General features: G+C 45.6%; 1 protein-coding gene across 1 annotated transcript in view; it reads right to left on the bottom strand.

The window, feature by feature from the left end:
* Positions 1-3,299: 3,299 nt before the first annotated feature.
* PSMB2 (proteasome 20S subunit beta 2) overlaps positions 3,300-23,761 on the bottom strand; it is a 33,153-nt gene continuing 12,691 nt past the window's right edge. The window contains exons 4-6 of the mRNA XM_054998696.1: positions 9,106-9,268; positions 6,454-6,503; positions 3,300-3,509 (exon numbers count right to left, since the gene is read on the bottom strand). Coding sequence (XP_054854671.1) covers positions 3,402-3,509; positions 6,454-6,503; positions 9,106-9,268 — 321 coding nt within the window. The 3' untranslated portion in view covers positions 3,300-3,401. The remainder of the gene's footprint in view (positions 3,510-6,453; positions 6,504-9,105; positions 9,269-23,761) is intronic.

Raw genomic sequence — 23,761 nt, 5'->3', positions numbered from 1 at the left:
AAAGGAAAAATTATCAAAAAAATCTTTATACTCCAAGAACAAAGTGCTTATTGATGGATCTGTTTTGTTAGCCTCAGCTAACTTCTTTTGTCCTGCGGATTAATGCTGGGCCACTTGTCCATTGATTTCGAGAGGTTGCTGCTCTGCGGGCTCCTCACACAACCTCTCATACTGCCACAGTCAATGGGAGATTCGGCTTTTGGGCTCCTGCCTTGAGGCAGAACATATGCTCCATTCTAACCCCTGCGTGGGGTAGAATCATTAATAGACATAAAGCCATTGCCTGCCTTGGGAGAAGAGGTAACTGGGGGAGGGGGACGCAAAACATTTTGCTAGTGATTATTTCAGGCACAAATTCTGAAGTCTAATTTTTAAAACAGGCTAAATAAAGACACTTTTGCTACACACCAACTAGGCTTGGAGTATCACACATTACTGTGGCTTCTGCAAACCTGCCAAAGTGGTCAAAACTAGAAGTGAAGTTACTTAGAAGTCTACTGAAGGAGCGATGTTAATACAAACTTGAGAACTAAATGGGCTGGTCTCATTTAGTCTATTAACAGAGGAATGCCTACATAAGATACGTGCGGCTGTGACATTTAACAAAGACTCTCTCCAAATTTAGCAGAGGAGAGCCCCATGATACTGACTCAATTGATACGTCTGACTTGGCAAGCATTTCATGTGCCTAAGTCTTACAAATGTCAGATACCAGAAGCTCTTCTTTGGAATTAAAATTATACAGGAGGTTTGGGAGTAAGAAGCACCCCACCTTCAGTGCAGCCTGCCTTTGTTTTTCTAATTTGCTGGCCCAGGGTAATGAACATATGCAGTGTTCCAAAAGGCCTCAGAGGCGTCCTCTGAACTTGGGTAATCTATTTCCATCTGGGTATACTTCAATCATATTCTATGCAGAGACAGGGTGAAGAGAGGCTAGGCCAGAACAGCCAATCACTCTGCGTTTCAGCAAGATGGGCAGCCATGTTAGTTTGTCCATAGCAGTAGAAAAGAGCAAGAGGCCAACTGCACCTATAAGACTAACAAAATTTGTGGTAGGGTATGAGCTTTTGTGAGTCACCGCTCACTTCTTCTTCAGATACCTGAAATTTCGTTAGTGTTATAGGTGCTATCGGAATCCTGAGTTTCAGCAGGCAGCCTAGATCTCCTCCAAGAACAGGTAAATTTTATTTTATAATTGTCTACTGCAGCACACTAAAAACATGGGTCTAATCTGAGGGACAGCAGCTCTAAGAGCTCAGGCAGAGTGGGCTTTCCCAGTTTCTCTACGAAGATTCCTTCACACCAGACATAGGCAAAGCATGTGCTCCACCAGTAGAACAAGGGGCAAGCTTCTTCCTCTGCAGCACCGAGTCAAACGGAAATAGAAGTTAGGACTCTGGTCCTTTGGGCAAACAAGTCTTGCTCCTTTGGCAAAGATGGACATGCGGAGGATCAGGGCCTTATCCAACCTGTGTAATATAGCACACCCATGTCTCCCCAACTGTCAAAATCACTTCCTGGTCTGCCCTCTTGGGCTGCTATCAGGAAACGTTATAGTGAGGCTTGACAAATCCTAGGTGCCAGGTTGCCATGGTGCCTAGAAATTTCACCATAGCATGCTTAGAAAATATAGTCATACGTAACTCTGAAGGACAAAATATGAGTCTGGCTCCTAAATTTCTCAGCTGGCTTCTAGAACCAACAAAATTTGAACAAGGCGCGCATTATAGCAGCAAATAAGAAAGCAAAAGAAATTAGACATTCAATGACATGTGGGTGCATGTGTTGGGAACTTTCCGCATGTTCCCATCTAAACCTGGGACTCAATTTTCCTGGGATTGGATGGGGCTCTTGGTTGTACTGGCCATAGGCCCTTTTGTCCATACCCTCCACTAAAACTTCTGAATCCAATCCCACATATGCAATTCTCTGGCAGCTGATATATGGAGATATAGGGTATAAATGAGGCCCAGGCAGGAGCAAGACTGCTCAGGGTTGCAGCAACAAACCCTATTTTTATGGCGCAGGCTACCCACCCATAGATGTCACTGGGAGCCCGACATGTCTGAAAAGGTAGGGAGACCACCACCAGATTTCTTCTCATCTTCTTGCTACAGTCTCCTATATGACATTCAGTTCCACTTGGCTACAGCTACAGTTGCCAAGCCAGTGGTCGGCATTCAGCAGAAGGGAGGGGGGTTTGCCCCAGTGCACTGACAGCATGACGTCATTTCCAGGACCAACCCAGAAGAGACACTGTGCCTTTCTAGGACTCCCACAAAGTTTCCACTGAATCCTAAAGCAGTTTGACAGTGCTGCCGTGTTCAACCCAGCCATGACATCCTACTGCCAATGCAACGGTGACTTTTGCACCCTCTCAGGGCCTACCAAGAGGTGGTGTAAGTTGGGGGCTGCTGGCAGGAGATCTCCTGCTATAGTGGGAGACCTGGCAACTCCAGCTCCACCTGTTCTTTGGTCATGTGTCTGGCATGACCTCACCCTTTTCTGGCAGCCATGCTGGTCCTCCCACCTTTCATGTAATATTGCACAGGAGGAAACTGCATGTCAGATTCCACTGGTACACTTCTCAGGTAAAAGGTAGCACCTTCTACTGCAATATGTACCAATCCAACTGCAAGGACTGTAGTGAGCCTACATATTTACCTCAAGAGAGCTGAAGACTATCCCTGTACTTGCTCCCAAGACAGACTAGAAACTTACTCGGGCATTTTACATTCCTTCCAACAGCTCATACCTGGGTAGGCCTGCAGGGGGCACTGCTCTATACAACTGCAAGGGCACCAACTACACCATGGAAAATGGATGGAAACTGTGAAGACATGCTAATATCGCAGCATTATTTACAATCTCACATTAATATACTATCTCACTGGGGAATGTCTAAACATTCTGTTTCATTTATGAAACGGGATACAGAGAGAGCTTTCTCTGATTATTTGCAACTGGCACTGTGCAGTTAAGGATACCGTGTTTGGCCGACCATACCGAAGTCCACCTAAGTTCAATATTCTGCTGGCCTCAGAAGCTCCAAGTAGAGCCTGAAGGTGTATGCTCCCTGCCATTTGTGTGCAGAAGTATACTGATGGTGTGCAAGGACGATCCCCCGTCAATTTGTCTGATCCCTTTTTAAAGCCACTTGGGTTGGCAGCTGTCACTGTGTCTTGAAGCAGTAAATTCCATAAGCTAGAGAACAGGGAGGGAATAGTTTTTAAAAGAAAGGAAATGTGTCCATTAAAGAGCTGTCTCGCAGCAGGATCAGACAGTTTTGGAGAGAATAATAAAAGAGTCGGCCTTTATTATTTGCATTTGCAAAGTGCATGGTGGATTTCAAACAAAGTACAAAAAGCCAAACCAAGGCAGGAAGAGGGCAGTTGGGGTGTTCAGGCTGCTGCTTTCAGGAGCGGTATGCTGTCCACGTCATGGATGCCATCTTTATCGATAAAACGGGCATTGAAAGAAGGCAAGTTCAGAATGAAGCGCTTCTGGAGCTGCAGAACAGAAATGAGACTTGGTCAGTGCTTTTGGAAAGATGCCCAAGGATCCGGCTTCATTTCTCTACTCGACCGGCCCTTCTCAGCACCATTTCTCCTGTGTGCTGCCAGATATACAGGTAAGCTCCTATTGCCCAATTTAAATTTGTAGAGCTTAATTTTGACTGTGAAATTTTATTTCCCCTTTCAGAGAACTATGGTAAGCCTTACTGGGACTCTTGTGGTCACAAAGCACTGGGTTTGGGGGAAGCAGACTCTAAGTCTGTTGCCTCTGGCATTTGTTCCTCAGGGCAAGGGCCAAGAACCAGCACTCTCCTCTGCTACTAGATGTTCCTAGTACCTCAAGAACTGTGCATACACACACAAGTCTTCCCTGTGGCAAACATGGAAGCATGTGTCTGGACCCAATAGGGCTCCCCAACAGAGCCACACGAGTATTTAGAAACGTAGGATCAAGTGCTTGCCACATCAAAGAATAAGTGTTTGCCAGAGAAGAACAGGGAGCTATCTTCACTCTTATGGAGGGGATGCAGTCAGGATATCACAGAATGAGGAAATCTAGAGATCTTCATCCTTGGATTATATTTTAATGAGAATTTCTCCATTCGAGCATGTCCAGTTGGTAGACACATCTCCATCTCGCGGTTTGTTTTCTATTTAGGAACACTACTGGCCTCTAAAGTAAATTAGGTGCTTTGTAATTTCTTACAAATTTGATTTTTAGTTTACTTTGCAATGTGTTTTATGTTTATTATGGTCATTCTACCATGTTTAGAATGGGGTATCTTATTACAAGATGAGTTAGCTTCATATTGCAAACAGCCTGGAGAGACACTGGAAAGGCAGCAAGGAAACTGAATGAGTATTTTAAAAGAAGGGAAGTCAAAAGATACTGGGGGCGAGGGAAGGGGAGTAACCCATTGCGGTTTTCAGACAAGAAATAATACAGAGTTACTCAGCTCTGGGGTAACAACCCTCCTGCACCACTTCAACTTGTGTTCAGTGGATAATCTGTGATCATAAATGAATTCAAAAGTTGGTTTCCCTCCATTTCATTTTGCAGTAAGCCAATAAATTCCGAAAGAAGAGAGGGTTCTATCACAGGGGGAGGTACCATGGCTCAGTGGCAGACAACTGCTTTGCAAGTAGAAGGTTCCAGGTTCAATGCCTAGTGTCTCCAGTGAGCAGGATCAAGTAGTGGGTGATGGGAAAGACCTCTGCCTGAGACCCTGAAGAGCTGCTGTCAACCTGAGCAGACAATAGCAACCTTGAGAGATTGGAGTTCTCTGACTCAGCATAAGGCTGCTTCAGGTATTCATCATTAACTTAGGCCAGCAGGTGCAAATAGTGAACGCATCCATGTGGTGACCCCAATTGACTGAGAGGAAAGGAGCACAGGGCAGACATATACCATGCTTCCATGTCAGTTGAGACTACTGATTCAGGATGCCAACCCAGAACAATCTGAGAAAGAAAAAAACATTTCTCCAGCAGGGTAAAGAACATTAAGCTAAGATATTGGGGGAAGGGGATTCATTATACACACATCTTTTGGCTTGGATTGACTCATGCTTGCCATCTAGGCTTCAGAGTGTGGAGCTGAAAGAGCATTCCTTCTTCTTTCTAGTTGTAAGGTCAGCATTCTCTTCCTCATAGCACAGATTGGGTTGTGTGCATGTGCACATGCTCATGTGTGCGTGCTAAGAGCCACTCATCTAGGGAGGGGCTGCGGGTCAGGGCAGAGCACCTGCCTGGCAGGCAGAAGGCTCCATTTCAATCCCCAGCATTGCCACTGGAAAGGACCAGGTAGGAGGTGAAGTGAAAGACACTTGCCTGAGACCCCAGAAAGCCACTGCAGGTCAGAGGAGACAATGCTGGCTTTGATGGACCAAGGGGCTGATTCAGTATGAGGCAGCTTGAGTTTGTGGCAGAGGAGAGTGGCCATCAACAGAAGAGAGGGGGGATTTTCACAAACTCCCTTCCCCAGAACTCTAATTTGTGCCCATCTCCATGCTGCTCCTATGGATTTCAGGGATATTAGTGGGTTGTAGCAGAAGCCTTGTTAGCAGAAATTGTTCGGAACCAACCCTAAGCGATTAATTCAACCTATGATGGTCTCAAGAAGTGGCCAGTATCAAAGGCAGAAAGGAACACAACACATCGTGATCTAGTGGAAGATGTCGTTATTGATCACCCCCACCTTCTGATATTCTAAAGTGTTGGAGGCCCCTTCTGCAAGATCTCAGGCCCCGTTTATCATCTGATTGTTAGGTAGTTGTCTTAAAGATGTATGGAGCTAACATTGGAGCCACGTTATGGTGATGGTCACAGGGAGGGCACAATTCAGACCCAACAGCAGCAGGAGCCAAGGGTGCTGCTTGTCCTGTGGTCTGGCAAACAGGGCACACGAAATCACAGTGAACCCTTTTGCAACTAGACAAATGGCTGCATGAACGCCTCACCCCTTGTTTGACAGTTCTGACAAACAGAAGCTCCAAAGGAACCCAGCAGGCTGTGAGCCAACGCCTGGCCCCATCATCTTTCACATGAACGTCTGCCATTAGCTGCACATGGACGTAATCTTCACCCATGTTTATGTAAGGATTTCACCATCTGCCTTAGGTATCCTACATATGATCAAAGAGAACGCCACTGGCCAGGAAGAGAAGCAGCGAGAGAGAAGTTATGTTTGTAACTTTAAGTGGGGAGGGCCAAAACAGATAAAAGCAAATTTAAACATCACAATCCAGAGGAAAAAAAGATGGAGGGGAAAATGCTCCAGTAGTCAATTTCACATCTGGCTGCTTTGTATTTATTTCTCCTTCAGGCAAGAATCTTTTAGAGGGTGGGGTGGGAGGAAGAGGGAGCAGCAGAGATGGGGGGGACTAGCCTAACAAAGGCAACCAAACATCAGTCCTTCGGGTCCAGGAAGGTCACTCACCTCCTCGAGACATTTCTTGAGAATCTCTATTGCCTCTGCACGAGTGATACCTGGAAAGGGAGGGGGGGAGACAGACATCCACAGACCACTTTAATTAGCAGTCAAGACACTCACTCCTCCCCCTTTTTGTGAAGTTTGAACAGCTTTCAGTTGTGCAAAAAAAAAAAAAAAAAAGGAAACCAGGATCCCTTCCCAGCTCTGAGAAAACTCATTCCACATGTCTGAAGGATCACCTGTGCCCCAGCTCTCATGCCCAATGAGCCATTGAAAAAAATCAATTTGTTCCACCCTAACGGGAAGCCCGACGGAATCCTGCCTCCCACAGCCAGGGGCCAGGGCTTTGGAAGAGCCCAGCCACCTCAGCCTTCTTGAGCTTATTAGGGCTTTAAATCAGATCCATCTGTCCCCAGCTTGCTACATATTGCTCAAAAGGGCTGGGTTTACAGTGCTGCATTCCCCGCTGAGTGGATAGTTTTTAACAATGGAAACGGCACGTGTGAGAAGTGCCCCAGCCATTCTCGCTTTAGATGCAAGGGCTACATGCTGGGGATAGCAGACTGCGACAAAACACTGAGGTGGGGGCTTAGTTTTGCTCTCTCAGATCAGTGTGGGGGTGGGGAGAACGTCTCGCAAGTCAGCAAAGACCATCTTGCAGAAGAACAGAAGTGAAGAGATGCCTAAGTAGGGCAGGACTAACACAGAGTCGGCTTCTCTGGGGAGCTGTTGCTTCAACCTATTTCTGAAGCAAATATTTACAGACAGTTATGACTTGCCAGAAGGGCCAATTTTGCTAGCTCAATTCTGGATGCGCAACTTAAAATTTAGATTTATGCTTAGATATAAAAAATTGTAAGAAAAATGGGAGATTTAGAATTAAGAGGTTTTAAGAACGGCGGGCATCTCAAGTTTTATGAGATTTCACAGCCAAAAGATGCGACTCCTCAAGCTATCTTGGAGGACCCTACGCTGGATGGAAAGGCAGCAGCATACAAGAGTTTTAAATAGATAAAAGTAATCAAATAAGTTATATGGTAAGTATCATTGCAGGCCAACCAAAGATGCTTAATACCACAACATGTTAACCATCAACCAATGTCCAATACAGAGATCACAGAGTGCTAAATAGGCCTATCAAAAATATTCAGTGAATGTCTGGATAATATTTAACATTATTTTTGGGGAGCAAATGCATGCCCACCTAAGACAGGTGAAATGTTATTGGCAGAGTGTAAATCACTAGGGGGGCGGGGGCGGAGCACAACTCTCAATACCTGCGTGTATTTCATGCCACCTGCAAGCTTGTCTCAAACCAGAAGCTGGGATCTGGGCAGAAATAAAAATGTGACCCTATTCGATTTCTCTTTCCCAAGTCACTTTCTGAGTCTTGTGAAGCTTGTAAGTGTTGGCAAAGGACTTGGAGACAAAGAGACCGGGAAGGGCTTTTAATTGTTAGGAAGAACTGTTTAGCACAGTGACATCCAACATGATGTGTAAGGCTAACATGGCACATGCCAATAGGTTTCCTGGAACTCATTTGCTTCTTCCCCAAAGCATCTCACCCCTACAGCAAAGAGCCAATCCTGGCTTTCCTCCCACTCACTGAGGGACAGAACAGAGAAACACCAGGCTTCACAGGAGGAGGGCCCTTGCCTCGCAGCTTCCCAACATTTTGCGGTTGGCCCCAATACCCCATGGCAGCCATTTTGTGGTGGAGCCAATTCCCTGTTCTCAAAATGCTGGAAGTACCCTACTGGCTCAACAAGATTGGAGAACCCTTGCCAGTTTAGTCTAAAGCTTCTTGCTGTAACAAGAAAATATTTTTTAAAAGTCTTTCATCTTAATATATGTTGACCAGTATAACAGTTACATAATAAATGATCGCCAACCATCTTAATTTCAGTAACTTATACTACAATGCTCTACATTAACCTCAACTGAATAGTACCCTAGATTCTTCAGCACTGTTATAAATGTAAAACAGACCCCCCACACACACCCTTTGCTTACATGCAGTCCCTAAGCACAGGCAGCAGCTGTCCCCAAGGCCCTCTGGCACCTCCTAGTGGTTGCCATGGTTGGCTCAATGGCTAGGCCCAGCCCTGCCGCTTGTAATGGCTGCCTTGTTCAGTATTCAAGGATCACACACAGTGTGTAACAAAGAATTCTGCATCAAGAAAATCTGACTCCCGTACCACAAAGTTTGCTTCTTCTAGTACAATGGACCCATACAAAGTGACTCAGTACGTTAAAACTCATCTCTAGAAATAGCCCTCTCCCCTTCTGTCAAAAGCCTGCTTGGCCCTCCCACTCAGATTATACATATTTACCTCATTTCTACCCCACCTTTCGCCCCACGGGGGGGGGGGGGCAAAGCAGCTCACATCATTCTCATCTCCTTCATGCTATTCTCATAACAATCCTGTGAGGTAGGTCAAACTCCGAGCATGTGACTGGCTCAAGGCTGCGATTCAAACGCAGATCTCTTAGATCCTAGTCTAACATTCTAACCATTATACCATGCTGGCTCTCTATATCAATATCTTCACACCTCTATCAATTCAAAAGACACTAAGCTCCCCCTGCCCAGAAAGTTGCACTGCTTCGTTAAGAAGGGAAACTAATTTGCGGCTGCCCCGCTACCTTGGTGCTTACTTGGTTTGTAGTAGCGGTCAAGAATGCTGAGCGTCAGGAAGGCTCCATAGCCGTGGGCTGCAAAGGGAGCTTTAGCCAAAGAGGCGAGGTAATCCATGTAGTAGAGGGCAGGCCCGTCCTGCTCATCATAGCCTGCCAAGAGGAGGTTGACGTGGTAAGGGGTCTGCAAAACAGAAAGAAGGGGAAAGAAGAACCCAAATCAGAGCACCAGTATGGACACACCAAAGTAGCTCACAGAACAGCCCATAGGTTCTTGTTTTGGGCAGTTAGCCAAAATCAGAACCCAAACTGTAGCTGCTTAGCGCCTAACTTCTATATTACATGGCACATATTTATATATATTTTTTCCTTAAAGACATTTAAACCAAGGCTGTGTATCTGCTGTTACTCATCTTTCTGCAGTCATCAGAATGCTAATTGCGTGTTTATGAAGTCTCAGCACCTGCCTTTAATTAAAAAAATGCACAAGGAGGAATAAATTAGCCAAGCAAGCTAGAGCATCAACACACAAAATACAAGTGAAAAACAAAACTTGAAGCAACCTTCTCCACTATATCCCGGACCCCCAAGTATCATCTATGCAAAGGAACTTAGAAACTGCTGGGAACACAATTTTGTCTAAAAAGAGATACAGTAAGTCCGCATGCCAGTGTGTGTGGGTGTGGCAGGGGGGGGAGGGAAACCAGATTGCAATACAGATGGCAGAATTTAGTCCACAGACAATCTCAACCCTTTCTTTAAATCAAGCTCCTAGTCCTTATGGAAAAATATGGGGATAATGTTTGTTAAAAATTCAGAAATGTTGCGAATTCCAGCTTGGGAAATTCCTGAAGACTGGTAACCATGACTTGGGTGGGCAGAAGCTCAGTGGGGCTGAGATACTATAGAGCCCACCATCCAATGCTGCCCTTTTCTCCTGGAGAACAGATCTTTGTAATCTGGAAATGAGATATAAATTCTTGGGAGAACTCCAGAGCCCACTTGGAGGTTGGCGATCCTAAAAGCAAAGGGAGTGGGGTGCCTCAGTTAAGATTCCCAGTAACTAAAGAGAAGCACGTCATTACCATGACCTTGCACTCCTCAAGACTAACAAGCTGAGTAAACTCTTCAAAATATTAAGAGCTGCAGAACTGTGCAGCATAACAGCATGCAAATCAGTTTCATCTGATGAACTTGTTTTTTCAATGCCGTTATAACACAGCCCAGATGTTCAGTTTGTGGACGTGAACGCTTTTGTCTGTCAGGCTCCGAAAGAAAATGCACCTCTAAAAGAGCCCTTAAACTCACAAGCTTAAGCCTGGCTGTTTTGTGATATTCTGGCTGATCCTAATAAAAAGGAATCACACAACTGTTGCTTTTGAAAGCAATTCATCTATTATTCTGTATACGCCTAAACTTACTTAATATACAAACCACCGGTAAAACTTACTGTACACAAATATTAGCAACTCTAAGTACTTTTGCCCACTTTGTAACCTAAATGATGAGCGCAAGCTCAGACTTATATACGGAATTAATCAAATTAGAATGCTGGCAGCCAACAGGGATGCACATCCATTTATTTACTAATAAAATGAAACTAGAGTCCTTTTTTACTGTGCTGTTATAATAATGAAAACAATACTCATTAACAGTAGTTACTCGAATGCCTGCCCAGATTCAGAGGGAAGGAGAGGCAGGCAGGTGATAATGAAACTGACAGGGAACCCTTCCCACCAGCAGTGTGAAACTGATCTTGCAACATAAGAGACTTTTTTTCCTTGGGGGAGGGTTTTTTCTTGGTTCTATATAACCAGCACCTTCTCACTACTGTCACTGAGATGGTGCATTTGTAAGTCCTGAAGCTTTGCAAACTGCATAGCTACAGCAGGACTAACCTGTATGTGAGAGAAATGACGGGTTTGCTATTTTTGCTAGCATGAATGTTGCTGTTTAATTAGAGTGAGGTTTTCTCTTGTTCTCTTAAGTTTCAGTGCAAGTGGGCCTGTCAATTTTGTACTCTGACTGTAAGTGAGTTAGTATCACTACCTTGGGCATTGCAGCAATTATGTGTACACATATTGGCAAGCTGTGTGTAGTGAGCACACACAGTTTAAGCAATTTCCAATCAAGCACTTGTGCTCACTGTCAGCAGAGAGCGAGCAAAAGGTGGAGACTTGTGCCTATGACCAAAGCAGGGATTGTGGAAGAGTCACCACATCTGCCTTTCTTGGGGTGTTAATGCCAAGTCCTTCTCTGTGTCCCCTTGCAACCCAGCCAGTCTTTTCTGGAGTGCCAAAATATCTCCTTGTGTCTGCTTTGCAAGCGATGTTAATTGCTCTTACCCTATCTAGCTGAAATTAAGCAGGAAATATCCTTTGGGCAAAGGATAGAGCCCTTGAAAAAATGTAAAGTCAACTGAAGGGGGGGGGTAGGTTACAGCTTCACTGTATAAGCTTCCAGTGAAATGGAAAGAAAAATATATAGATGTAATAATGAAACATAAGCAGAAGAAACAAAAACAACTTTTCCAAATTGAAAGCAAAGGAATTTGAACTGCCCCTCCCAAGCTAGGATACCAAAAGTGCACTGAAGTCTTAGTATATTGCACTCCAGGGGGTACGCTGCAGCACATCTTTTATTTTTTATAAATTTATGAGTTGCTCATCAGCTTAAAATGTGCAAATCAGCTTACCAGAAAGTATATTAAAGCTAAACTTATTCTGTATAGATTATATTTGGTTAGCATTACTGCTTTCCAACAGGCTTATGTAGAACGGGTGACTCTTCCAACTGCCAGGAAAATCCTGCCTCCTCAAGCTGTCTAGAAGCTCTTTACAGTTTCTTTAGTAGATTCAGACACGACCTAGCATCCTCCCCACATCCCAAGTCTTGAGGCTGTTCTGAAATGGGAAGTGTGTACAATGACCTATGGGAGAGGCAAGCCCATTTCTACACCTCTGCCAACCACATGGATCAGCTCCTCCTGCCCAAGGGTATTGTTAGGCACCCAACTCTGCAGACCTGCCATTTGCCAAGGTTTTTTGTACAGCTAGGTTACAGAAGTGATTTTGCATCCCACAAATTCACTGGGAAGTGCAGGTGTCCACATGCATGTATGGAAACAAAATCAAGCCAAGTGGTTTTGGGTAGGTAGATTGCTGAATTTGCATAGAAGGGATCACCCCCTACCACCATACACACCTGAAGTGGGATTTTAATTCATGAGGTTTCTTCTCTCTGGGGCACACACGACATCCATCAAGTGAGAAGGAGCCTTGCATAAGCTGCCTTGAGAATTCTGAAACTCCCCCAGAAGAGAGACAGGCAGAGAAAACTGGAAATGACCACAGGCGAAGACACAGCCCCAACTGTTTCTCTCCCTCTCGTCCCTTGTTGACAATAGAAAAGGAATGGCGACAAGCTTCTAGAGGTTCTACAATTCCATCCAGATCCCAGGGAAGCCTTTACAATTCTTAGAAATACGTGTTCATTTATCCCTTGGAAGAGAAGCAACTGGGAAGGCAATTTTGACAGGGAAACAGGTGGCGAGGAAAGGGTTAATCTCCCCAAATTTTAGAGCTGGATTCACACACGGCTACTTGCCACACAATGGATATGTTCAGCTGTTTTTCCACAGTTTGTTTCTGACAACATACCTACCCCAAAGGTAAAAACAACCTCCACCCACAAACCGCGCACACATCCATTCCCCGCAGCTTCCAAACACTGGCACCCCACAACTACAAGCAGCAGAACCTACATCTGAGAGAAAGAAGAAATGCTGATTCCAAGCCCGAAGTGCTTAGTAGACAATGATTAATAATATATTTATTTATGATTAGTAACTAGCAACAGAGCCCGTTGTGTGGAAAAATACAATGGGCTCTAGAAAACTGATTTGGCAGGCCCCCAGCTGAGGGACCTTGAGAGGGCCGCGCTGCCATGCCAAGCCTCCTGCCACCTCCACGGCCCCTGAGAGGCCTGACGCAGGGGTAGGGTTGCCAGGTCCCCTTACCCTCCAGGCGGAAGACCTGTCACTCACCTTTGGATCATTCTCGCTCACACAAAAATTACATGTACTCCTGTGCTATGCAGGCCATGTGACGCCCCGGGGAGCGCTCTTGTACTCCACAGCGGGCCAAATCGGACCAGAATCGGGAGCACTGCCGGGGTGCTGCAACCGACACTGGAGTGCTCCTGTGCTCCACAGCAGACCTGATTTGGGCCGAACTGGGCCATTGCACAACCTGGGAGTGCTGCAGGGGAGGCACAAGGGGCCCTGGAGTACTCCTGTGCTCTGCAGTGACCCAATTTGCCCTTAATTGGGCCACTGCGGAACCTGAGAGTGCTGCTGGAGTGGCACAATGGGCCCTGGAGCACTTCTGTGCTTTGCAGAGGGCTGAATTGGGCCCAATTTGGGCCAAATTGGACCCGTTTCAGGATGAATTGTGCTGCTTTGGAGTCTGTGAGTGCTGCTGGGGTGGTGCAAGGGGCCCTGGAGCACTCCTGCTCTCCACAGAGGCCCAATTTGGCCCTGAATCGTGCTGCTGCTCAGCCTGGGAGTGCTCTTGGGGCAGCACAAGGGGCCCTGGAGTACTCCTGCATTTGGCAGCAGGCCTAATCAGCCTATTTGGGGGCAAAATTTGTCTACTGTGGCATGTGGGAATGCACTGCACCACCTGGAGTGTGCACTGGGAGGCACGTTTCTCCACCTTTTCCCACACTGACCAGGTAGCTGGGGACAGGAGTGGGCGGAGGTGGCGCAGCCCTCCCAAAGCTCTGCCCCAGCTGTCCACAGTAGCCTCCTCAGGGCCTCCGAGGCAAGTTGTATTGCCCAGGACTCACCTTTTATCCCCGTGGAGAGGTGTGTGAGTGCGCCTGCATGGGGATAAAAGGTGAGTCGTTGCCAATATGGCTTGCCTTTTATATAGTAGGATAATTCACACTTAACCCATATGAGTTAAAAACTAGAGAATTATCAGAATTCACTGTCAGTATGGCCCAGGATCATTTAATTCCAGTCCCCACAGAACAGGCCTCCTCCATCCTGAAGTGTTCTTTAACAGTAAACTTCCAGAGGGAATTTTTTTAAAATACATGGAAGAATGTCAGAGGAGCTTCTGAAATTGCAAGTTGCTCCCCAGCTCAATTGATTTAATTAGCTCATGTAACACCCCCTTATTTACGCCTAAGCATCTTGCACATATAGAAACTGGCAAATCAAAGCTGTGCTGTAATTGGAGAGTCAGATTCCGTGCCACAAATGGGGCTCAGAAACACCAACTTTTGCCTGTGTGTGTGTGTCAGATGTCAAAGCATACATACATAAATGATGCGCAAGCTAATTAGACCCGGACAGCTGTGTAACAACTTGGCACAGCAGACCGCAGAAGGCATTTCAAGCCCTCTTCTTGTGTCATTCTCTCTATTCTCAGCTGCTTTCAAGGAGTGTGCTTTTGTAAGGATGGAACAACACATTAAAGGAAACACAGGCGTGCCACAAAAACCAGGGCCGAGCTTCTATATGCCATAACAGTATCACTTAACTTACTGGGCACCTCAAAGATCCTGTGCTGAGCATTTCACCACTTTGGTTACTAGAACAGGGACAAAGAGATGCAGGCTGAAACAGCTCCAGAAAATGAAGCACAGTGTTCTACACCAGTGTGCATGTTAACATTAGGCCTCTTTTGAGAAATGCTAAGCTGCATTCAGATGGTCACAAACAAACCCTGTTTTGTATGGAGCGAAAACAACCCTAGTTTCTCCTGGGCTCACACACTCCCTTCTGTACATCCTGTTTCAGAATTTCAGTTTGTGACAGGTAACAAAGTAACAAACCCCAATTAGAGGTGCTCCAGTCCCCATGTTATGACAAACGGTGGTTAGATCGAAGACTTCCAAAAGCCACGAAGGAGGAAGTGGGCAAAGAGTAAACCAAATACCTGGCATAGAGAAAGGCTACTCTGCTGGATTTGGGCATGATTCACTGCTTTGGTCTGGCTTGCTTGTGATCTGCTGGGGACGGTCAGCTTATCCACCTGCAGATATTGCCTTGAGCATGACTATTCCCCCCTTACAACAATGCTGTGAGGTAGGTTAGACTGAGAGAACACCAACGAGCTTCAGTGCTGAGCAGGGCTAGGGCTCTAAGCACCAACTAGAGCTAGCACTGCACAGCAATGGGCCTGCAACAAGTTCCAAGAATTGTGTAGATTTTTAGATTGTGATGACTAAATATTGACAGCTTTCTCAAGTACATTTCAGAAGTTTTCACTCAAAGAATGGTTGCTTAAAGGATGAGGCAGACAAACAGTTTGTTTATTTTTCAAACAATACCCTCTTGGTGTTACACTACCAACTGGGGGAAGGCATCTTTTGCCTCTTCCACTGATGTAAAATAACTGCAGTGATTAGGAAGAGCGTGAAATCCTTCAGAATTTACAGCTTAAGGGAACAGCGGTGACAACTACACCAACACACACAACAAAATCAGCAATGGGAGGTTGGGGTGGCAGTGTGACATCTGGCGGAAGCCAAAGTCACAGGGAAGGAGGGGAGAGGAGGAGATGCAATGGGCGAGAGGAAGGCATCCTACCAGGCGTGGACAGCCAGAGAGGAACTCACAGGCTCCCTTTGGACGCAGGCCAGGTAGTGTCACTTATAATTAAAATGTATCTTAAGAAGCTGCATTTTACGGGGAGGGGAGTGTGTTGCGGGGGGCGGGGGCAGGATGCTGCAGTTCTGTGCACAGACAGAGCAGCCTTCAAGCTCCTCACAGGTGAATTCAAGAGAGCCGTCCACCGAGAGAATCCAGCAACTCCACAGAGCCCTGTCCGAACCACAGCATTTTCACATTTGCTGATTTGGATCTTGGGCATGGCTCCTTGAAGCGAGGCACAATGCAGCTTGGCTAAAGCCAGTCAGAGGTCAGGTCTGTGGGTGCAGACAACTGTTCGGTTTCTTGTTGTTCTATGAATTGATCTTAAGATGGGAGAAAGAAGATCATTGCAACAATAACGGGCTACTTCAAGGACCCTCAAAATAGCAACAAGTAAAAGAAAATTCCTTAGAACAACTAATCAGAGTCAGCCAAGGTTACCCTTAACCATGAATTGAGCTCAGATACATGTACACATAAATGGAAAGTTACCTAGAAAATCCAGTATAGTTGCATTTGATTTCAGAAGAGGAACAAATTTTTTTAAAAAGAAGTTTGGTCATGAGTGACCATTAAAAGGGTGAACTTGGTACAATGTTCAAAGGATTTTTAAACCATGTAATTACCCATTACCCACCACCACCACCACCACCCCTGGTTAAGAAGTAATGTTGGGACAGTGACAGCCCCACTATATGTAAGAAGAGCCAATGCTCACTCCTTTTACAAATTAAACTGGGGACCAATACCTGAATAAATGAGGGGATTGAGTTTCACATTCTATGGCACTGAATGTAACGTGAGAACTATTCAATGCACTTATGCTCACAGTGCTGTTATGAGGATACTATGTTCTGTCTGTCTGTGTGTTGCTTTCACCATCTTTTAGGGTAGCAAACACATTAAAGATGCTCTGGATTTCTTCAGTTGCTCTTGAACCAGTTGACTTAACTGGGAGACCCCAAATTCTTCAAAGAGGGGAAAATGTTCCCCCTCCAAACACACCCCATCCATAATTCTGTGGGCTTCTAAGTTTAACCCCCCCCCACTCCTTTCATTATAGGATGCATGCACCAACCTAAGAGCACAGCTTACTAAAATGGTCCCTAGCACCAGCTCCAGGCCTTCCCTATCTTTGTCTTGCTAAGGAACTGTATTCCCCTGCTGTAATTAGAAGTGCTTCCAAATTTAATGACTTCAAAGGCAACATGGCACAGATGCCTTATTATACCCAGCAGTTAACACAATAATCTGTTTCTCTGCCAATTTCACTTGCTAATCAAATACAGCAGTGGTACCCAATACGAATATTAAAAGATTCAAGGCGCTACATCAGGCCATCTCAAAGTTTATCAATACAGGTCACTCCTCAATAGCAAGAGATGATTGCAGATTTCCAGGAAGAGGCATGCAGGATAAAGGTCAAATTCACTGACTTTTGACCAGGAGAAAAGCAGATCTAAGCACAAAGAGAGACATGTGGGAAGCTGCAGAAATCGGTGCATCGACATACAATACCAGGCAAGTATCTCAGTGGCAGAGAAAGAGAGGGGTGGGGTGGGGTGGGAGGGGTGGAGAGGGGAGAATAGGGACCATGTTTCTTCATGAATATTCTAGATCCTTTCCTCTCATAAGATGAGAGGGAATGGGTTGGCAACTTGGCACCAGTGTGCATGCTTTCCAGGCTAAAGGGTACCATGTTCCAGCCCTGGCATTCCAAGCAGTGGATGGCAGGACAAACCTTTTTTTCCCCTCAGTTCGCCCTGGAGAACAGCAGCTAGTCACAGCTGGCAATGCTGAGCTAGACGCAGTAGATGAATTTTCCAGGTTTAAATCACTAGAACTTTTACACCAAGAAGTTTGTGGAAAACGGCATAGGCTATTCTACACAATTGCTCAGCTTTTAGGTCAGTGGCTATAAACAGCACTGAAATGATAAAGGAGCACTTGATATTTACTCCCCCAACTTTAATACCAACAACAACATTCGATTTATATACTGCCCTTCAGGACAACTTAACACCCACTCAGAGTGGTTTACCAAGTATGTTGTTATTATCCCCACAACAATCACCCTGTGAGGTGGGTGGGGCTGAGAGAGCTCTGGAAAAGCTGTGACATTGAAAATGTTAGTAAGAATAAAATAAAATTTTAAGTGTTGGACAACCACAAGCTAGGCTGAGACCAGCCTTTGAAGCCACAAAAATTTCTAGTCGGAAAAGAAAAGAAGGAAAGAGGAGATTCCCAGGATACTGAATTCCATACTAGATTCCACCCTAAGATACGCTTGCTTAGCACAATTGCACAAAACACACATAGCCCTAACCTAGCAATTCCTTAGCATTGTTTACATGTTACAGGGAATGCACTGCATGGACGTGCATATGTCTGTACGTAAGGAAGAGCCAACACTCATTCACTTTACAAATTAAACTGGGGACCGATACCTGAATAAATGAGGGGATTAAGTCTCACATTCTACTGTACTGAATATAACATGAGAACTATACAATGAACATCACGAAAAAGCAACTGTGTACTGTACACACTACCAGCCAGTATCAATGCATGCAGTCAGTCCACTGCCAGCATTTACGTGGGACACGATGTTCATCTAGGGATGTAAACTTTCCAGGAAATGTGACGCTATGGGGAAAAAACAGAAACTTCAGGGGGAAAATTGCCATATATGCAATACTTTATCAAACCTCAACATATTTTGCTCCTTTAGCATTAAATGTACAACTTGTAACTTTCATTTATACTCTGCAGTATTCAGCATATTTACAGAATTAAAAATAAGAACTTTTTTCTATAAGCAAAACTGAAAGTGACCAATAATGAGGAGCACATTGCAAACTGCTGTAACCCAGGCGACCTTAGAACAAGGTTTTGTCAACAAGGGCCAGGAAAAAATGAAAGTTGAAAACTGAAAACAATTTTTGTAGTAAACAAAGTATATTATGTGACTGCAATCATATGAAGTCTTAACAGGACAAGCAGCACATGTTGATATTGAGATATATTTTATATTTAACAACAAACTCTTCAATAGTATGGCATACATAGCACAGCATATTGTGGATAAAAGCAGTTGCATTTAAATTTTTAAAATATTGTTATATGTTTACAGAATAAACTAAATTATCAGTATCAAATTCTATAGACTGTTTTACATAAATAATACAGTGAGTTAAAATGCTTTCTTAAAGAATTTCACTCATTCCAAAGGAGAAAATATTCTGTATGCATTTAAATGCTCACTCAAATTTCTACTCTTTCTACTAGAAAAATGCTCCAAAAAAGGAAAAGCTCCCCATTTGTGTCCCTAGCCCTCCACGTTTGTTTTTTCCTGGGCCTTCACATCTTCATTTCCAACCAGATAAGCACAGATATCACAGAATTACAGGCTACAAGAGAAGCAAAGAGCTATAAATATGAAGCACTGCAAACAGCGTAACTGCAAAAGCACAGTGTTCATACAAAGCCAGATTCACAGATAAGCAAACTCAAGCCAGACAAAGCAGCAAGGGGCACGAGTACGGAATGGTCGACTTAAATCGGGGTGCAACTGTGTGCCAGATTTGGGGGAAAGTCACTATTTAAACATAATCAGCACTGAAAAGAACTCAATTTGGTGGATGAAATTTTAATGCCACAGATCCCACACAACACAGCCTCCCCATCGACAAAGCTGAACATATCCCCTCCTTTAACAACTCATGCACATGACAGCTTTCCACATATTCAGCTTGATGCTTTTGAGCAGGAATGGGCAACTCACTGACAACCCTACAGGTTGACTCTTGCTCAGAAAGAAATCTTGGGTTGCAACCAAGCAACTTGCCAATGAAAAAGTTCTGGCAGATGTTAGGTTTCCTCCATGTTCCACGTCCCACCACAACCTCTTTTGAATCTAGAAAGTTGCCAGAAGTACTGGGACACATGTGGATGGGAAGGACTAGGAGAAACCACCCACCACTTCCACTTGCAGGCTCTGCTAGCGGTTGACTGGCCCTGTACCTGCTTGCCACTGCCAAATATTTAATCAAAGCAGGGTAAAAATTCACCACCACCACCACCACCACCCTGCTTCGCTCACAATGACTAGAACGTGGTCTTCTGAACATGCAATACATTAAACTGTTGAGTCTTATTTCTGTTTGGGGTTTCTGTTCCATGTTCCCACTGATGGCTACAAGGAGAAGCATTGAGGCACTGTGGCTGGGTGCAGACACCTGACTCCTCCCTTGCTTCTTAAACAAGTATCAGAACCACCGCTGGCCCCTTTCATTTTTGAAGGTGAAGATCAAATCATAACTTGAGACCATGGTTTGACGCACATTTACAGATTGGTTTGTCCTACAATTGGGGGAAAATGTTAGCATAGATGCTCACAGAGGATAATCAAGACCTGAATGTAGCAATTGTGGCCAGAGAAGACAGATAACAGAGCATTCTCCCTCTGCTTGTGTGCTTCCTCAAAAACATCTGGCTGGCCATGGGGGGTGGGGGGAAGGATGTTGGATGAGGTGGACTTGCAGATCCAATCCAGCAAGGCTTCACATGAAGCAGCTGTTTTCAGGACTGAAACTAGTTAGTAGAAGAATGTCTACACCAGAGAGGAGGCATTTGCCTCGGGTTCAGCTCTCCACCACAGCAGCTTTCTGGGTTACCTTGGGGCAGTCACATGTCCGGGGTCTGAGCCCCAGCCCCCAGACTTGACAAGAGGGAACAGCAGGTCAACCGGGCTGACGGGCAAACAGAGGGGGCAGCCAGCAGCCAGCAGGTCAACCGGTCAGCCAGCAGGCAGTAGGTCAACCGGTCTGACTGGCAAGCAGAGGGGGCAGCCTGGGGACAGCAGGTCATCCCCTCCCACGGGCAAATGGAGCCAGAACCTGCCGGCGCCAGGGGCAAGAGGCAAAGGCCCAGGGCCTCAGGAGTCAGGGGGAGACAGAGAGAAGCCAGCGAGTCCCACTCCCCTGGGGAAGGAAAGGGGACTAAGCAAGGCAGAAGGGGGCAAGGGCAGAGGGATTGGGGGCCCAGCAGTCACCCACCCAAAGACCTTACCTAAGGAGGAGAAGCAGCAGCAGCCCCAACAGCCCAAAGCCACGCCCCAGCTAGAAAATAGTAGCCTGGCCCAGGAGTTGCCAAAAGCCAAGCCACTCCAGGTGGGGCTATTGGAGGCACTCTGCAGGAAGTCCTGGGCAACCAGCCAAGGAGCCGCAGCTGGACCCACCTTCAGCCATCAGCTCAGCCAGGGAGGCCGAGCTGCTAGCCAGGGGACTGCAGCTGGACAGGCCTTCAGCAATCAGCCAAGGCAGGGAGGCTGGGCAGCCAGGGAACAAGGCACAGCTGGTGCTGGTCAGTGGGGCCAGATCAGCTACCCCAGCTGCAACTGCTTGGTGCAGCCCAAGACTGGGCTGGAAGAGGGGTGGGGCAGTAGAAGGAAGCCCTATAAAAGCTGGCTGGGAAGAGCCCTGTGGTGGTGGATGTGAGTAAGGAGTGATAATGTGGAGGGAGAGCGGTGCAATGCAGGAGTGGAGGTTTGGAGGAGAGTTCTGGAAGGAGGGGATGAAGAAGGACACAGGGGGCAAGCAGGCCAGGTTGAGCAGGCCAGTGAGTGGACTGAGAGGGAGTCTGGGTGAGGTATACCGCCCCTCCTTTCACAGAGCAGGGTCCTGCAGCATCCCTGGCCCCCCTATGACGTCAGGAGCAGACCGCCCAATGCCACGCCCAGCGGCAGCGGCGGCAAGCCCTGACATCACACACATTCAGCCTAACTAGCCTCACAGGACTGTTGTGAGAAGATGGAGAACACTGGAGGAGGAGAGAACACTAGCTCCTCCTGGGGAGAAAGGCAGGGTATAAATGAAGTAAATAAAAACCATGGCATAGTCATCTGGCATTGTATCATCTGTCCTGGGCCCAGGTGTCAGTCTTGCAAAGCAGTAAATGAGAAGTTCATTGCCCCAGTTTTTACTAGCCTACTTTCCCACTCATTCCTCTATTAGCCACTTGCAGCAGCTTGAGGGAAAAGAGGATCAACTCTGCCAGTTGCCTGTTTAGGGCAAGTTTTATCCAGCAAAGGTGTTCGAACAAGTGGCTACCCCCGCCCCCACCCCAAAATCGTATTATTGCATCCTCAGACATAAGAATACTCTAGAAAGGTGAAAGATCACTGCCGGCCCACCCTCCAGAGGGCACCATTTTGGAAGAAGCTCTTATTGCTATGTGGCACACTTAACATGACCCACGAAAGGGTCCTGTTGGGCAGAACATTCCCCCATACTGCCAGGAGAGGGAGAATAAGTGGGAGAATAAGAGTGTTCCTGCTTCAATACATAATCAGAAGTAGCTGAAGCTTTCAAAGAAAAGGCAGCGTGAGATACTTTTTGGCAAGTTCCTAACTGTATCCCAGAGGTGGGCTTTGAATCTGGTTTCCCCATCTGCCAACTGAAGCTCAAGAAGAACAGCATGGTTTTCTAGCAAGCATGCCATCTCGGACTACAGATGTACTAAATGGTGCGGGAGCAGCACAAATATTTAGAATGTCTAATATCCTTCAGGTGAGGGAAGGCTATACAAATGATTCCCTTTGAGAGTTTAGGTGTGTGTGTGTGTGTGTGTCATATTTTGGATGTCATGTGAAAGGAGACGAGCAATTTTGATACTGCTATGAGAGAGTTAATCAGACAGTTCCATGAGATGAAGTCTTGAACTTTTAGGATTAGATAATTTAAAAAAAATACATGTTACTGCTATTTATGCCAAAGTGAAGAAGAGATGGGACAATATCACAAGTTTAAAGACTGCAGTGGAATAATGTATAAATACAGATTAGATTTCCTGGGAACACCAGTGGAGTGTTAACATAAAATCTGTTTTAGGAAGAGCAACTGTTCCAGCTTCAGTCTGGGCTGGAATAAGTCAGCCAGGCCATGACAAATGAAGTCAAAGGAAGGAGGTAGAAAATTGCTGTATGCTTCCCACAGGGCCATTTAACACAGGGAGTTCTGATCTCAGCAGGCACCTGGCAGGAGAGTGCAAAAGCTTTTGAGGAGCGAGAACTCAACACCTTTACACATGCTGCTCCCCCCACAGGGGGAGATTTGGAAAAGGGGAGGGGGAAAACTTTATAACTGACAAAATTCACAAATATGCATTAGAAATTCACACACTCATTAATTTCAATAAACAAAGGACAGGATCTTATGTGATTTTTCAGAACCTCACCTGAAGATTCTTTCAGGCCAAGTAGGACTGAGGATCCAGATTTCTACAATTCCTTAGGGAACACTGGAAATGTAGAATGCACAGCTAATGTAACCAGGTGAATGAGGGGAAGAGTTCAGCCACCTACTTGTGGGGCTGCACAGACCACCCTCCCCCACCCCAAATTTGACCCAGACTAGAAAACTTTTGAGAGATCACCACCAAGACCAAGTATGTGAGAGCCAGAGTGGTTAAGAGTGTCATTCTAAGATCTAGAAGACCCAGATTCAAATTCCTACTCTGCCATGGATACTTACTCCATGGATGACCTTGGGCCAGTCACACACACTCAGCCTACCCTACCTCATTGGATTGTTGTGAGGATAAAACAGAGGAGAGAATGTTGGGTCCCCAATGAAAACAAAATTGGGATACAGGTGAAGTAAATAAATGTGCCACGAGCACAGAAAAATCGGAACATGATATACACTGCAAGATTCAGCTAAGAAGCTCAGTTTTCATTGAAAAGTTTCTTTCACATGTCTAAAAACAGACTTAGGAACAGACTGGTAACAAATTCAAAGTTTCAGAAGCCAGAGAAGCAGCTGGATAAGGTTTCCAGTCAATGGGAAAAGTGAAGGGAGGGGTTCAGTGCCCCATCTATCATCCCCATGACAGTGAAATTTTAAGCAACAAACACAACATGCCTAGAGAACAAAGACTGCAGTCCAATTTGTAGTTCTTCAGATATGGATCACTTTCTGTAGGCATCTCCCAATCAAGACAGAAGAATTAAAT

Source organism: Eublepharis macularius, chromosome 15 (assembly GCF_028583425.1).
Source record: "Eublepharis macularius isolate TG4126 chromosome 15, MPM_Emac_v1.0, whole genome shotgun sequence".
Taxonomy (NCBI): Eukaryota; Metazoa; Chordata; class Lepidosauria; order Squamata; family Eublepharidae; genus Eublepharis; species Eublepharis macularius.
The sequence above is the reverse complement of the archived record's forward strand: the minus strand, read 5'-3'. Positions and strand labels throughout refer to the sequence as shown.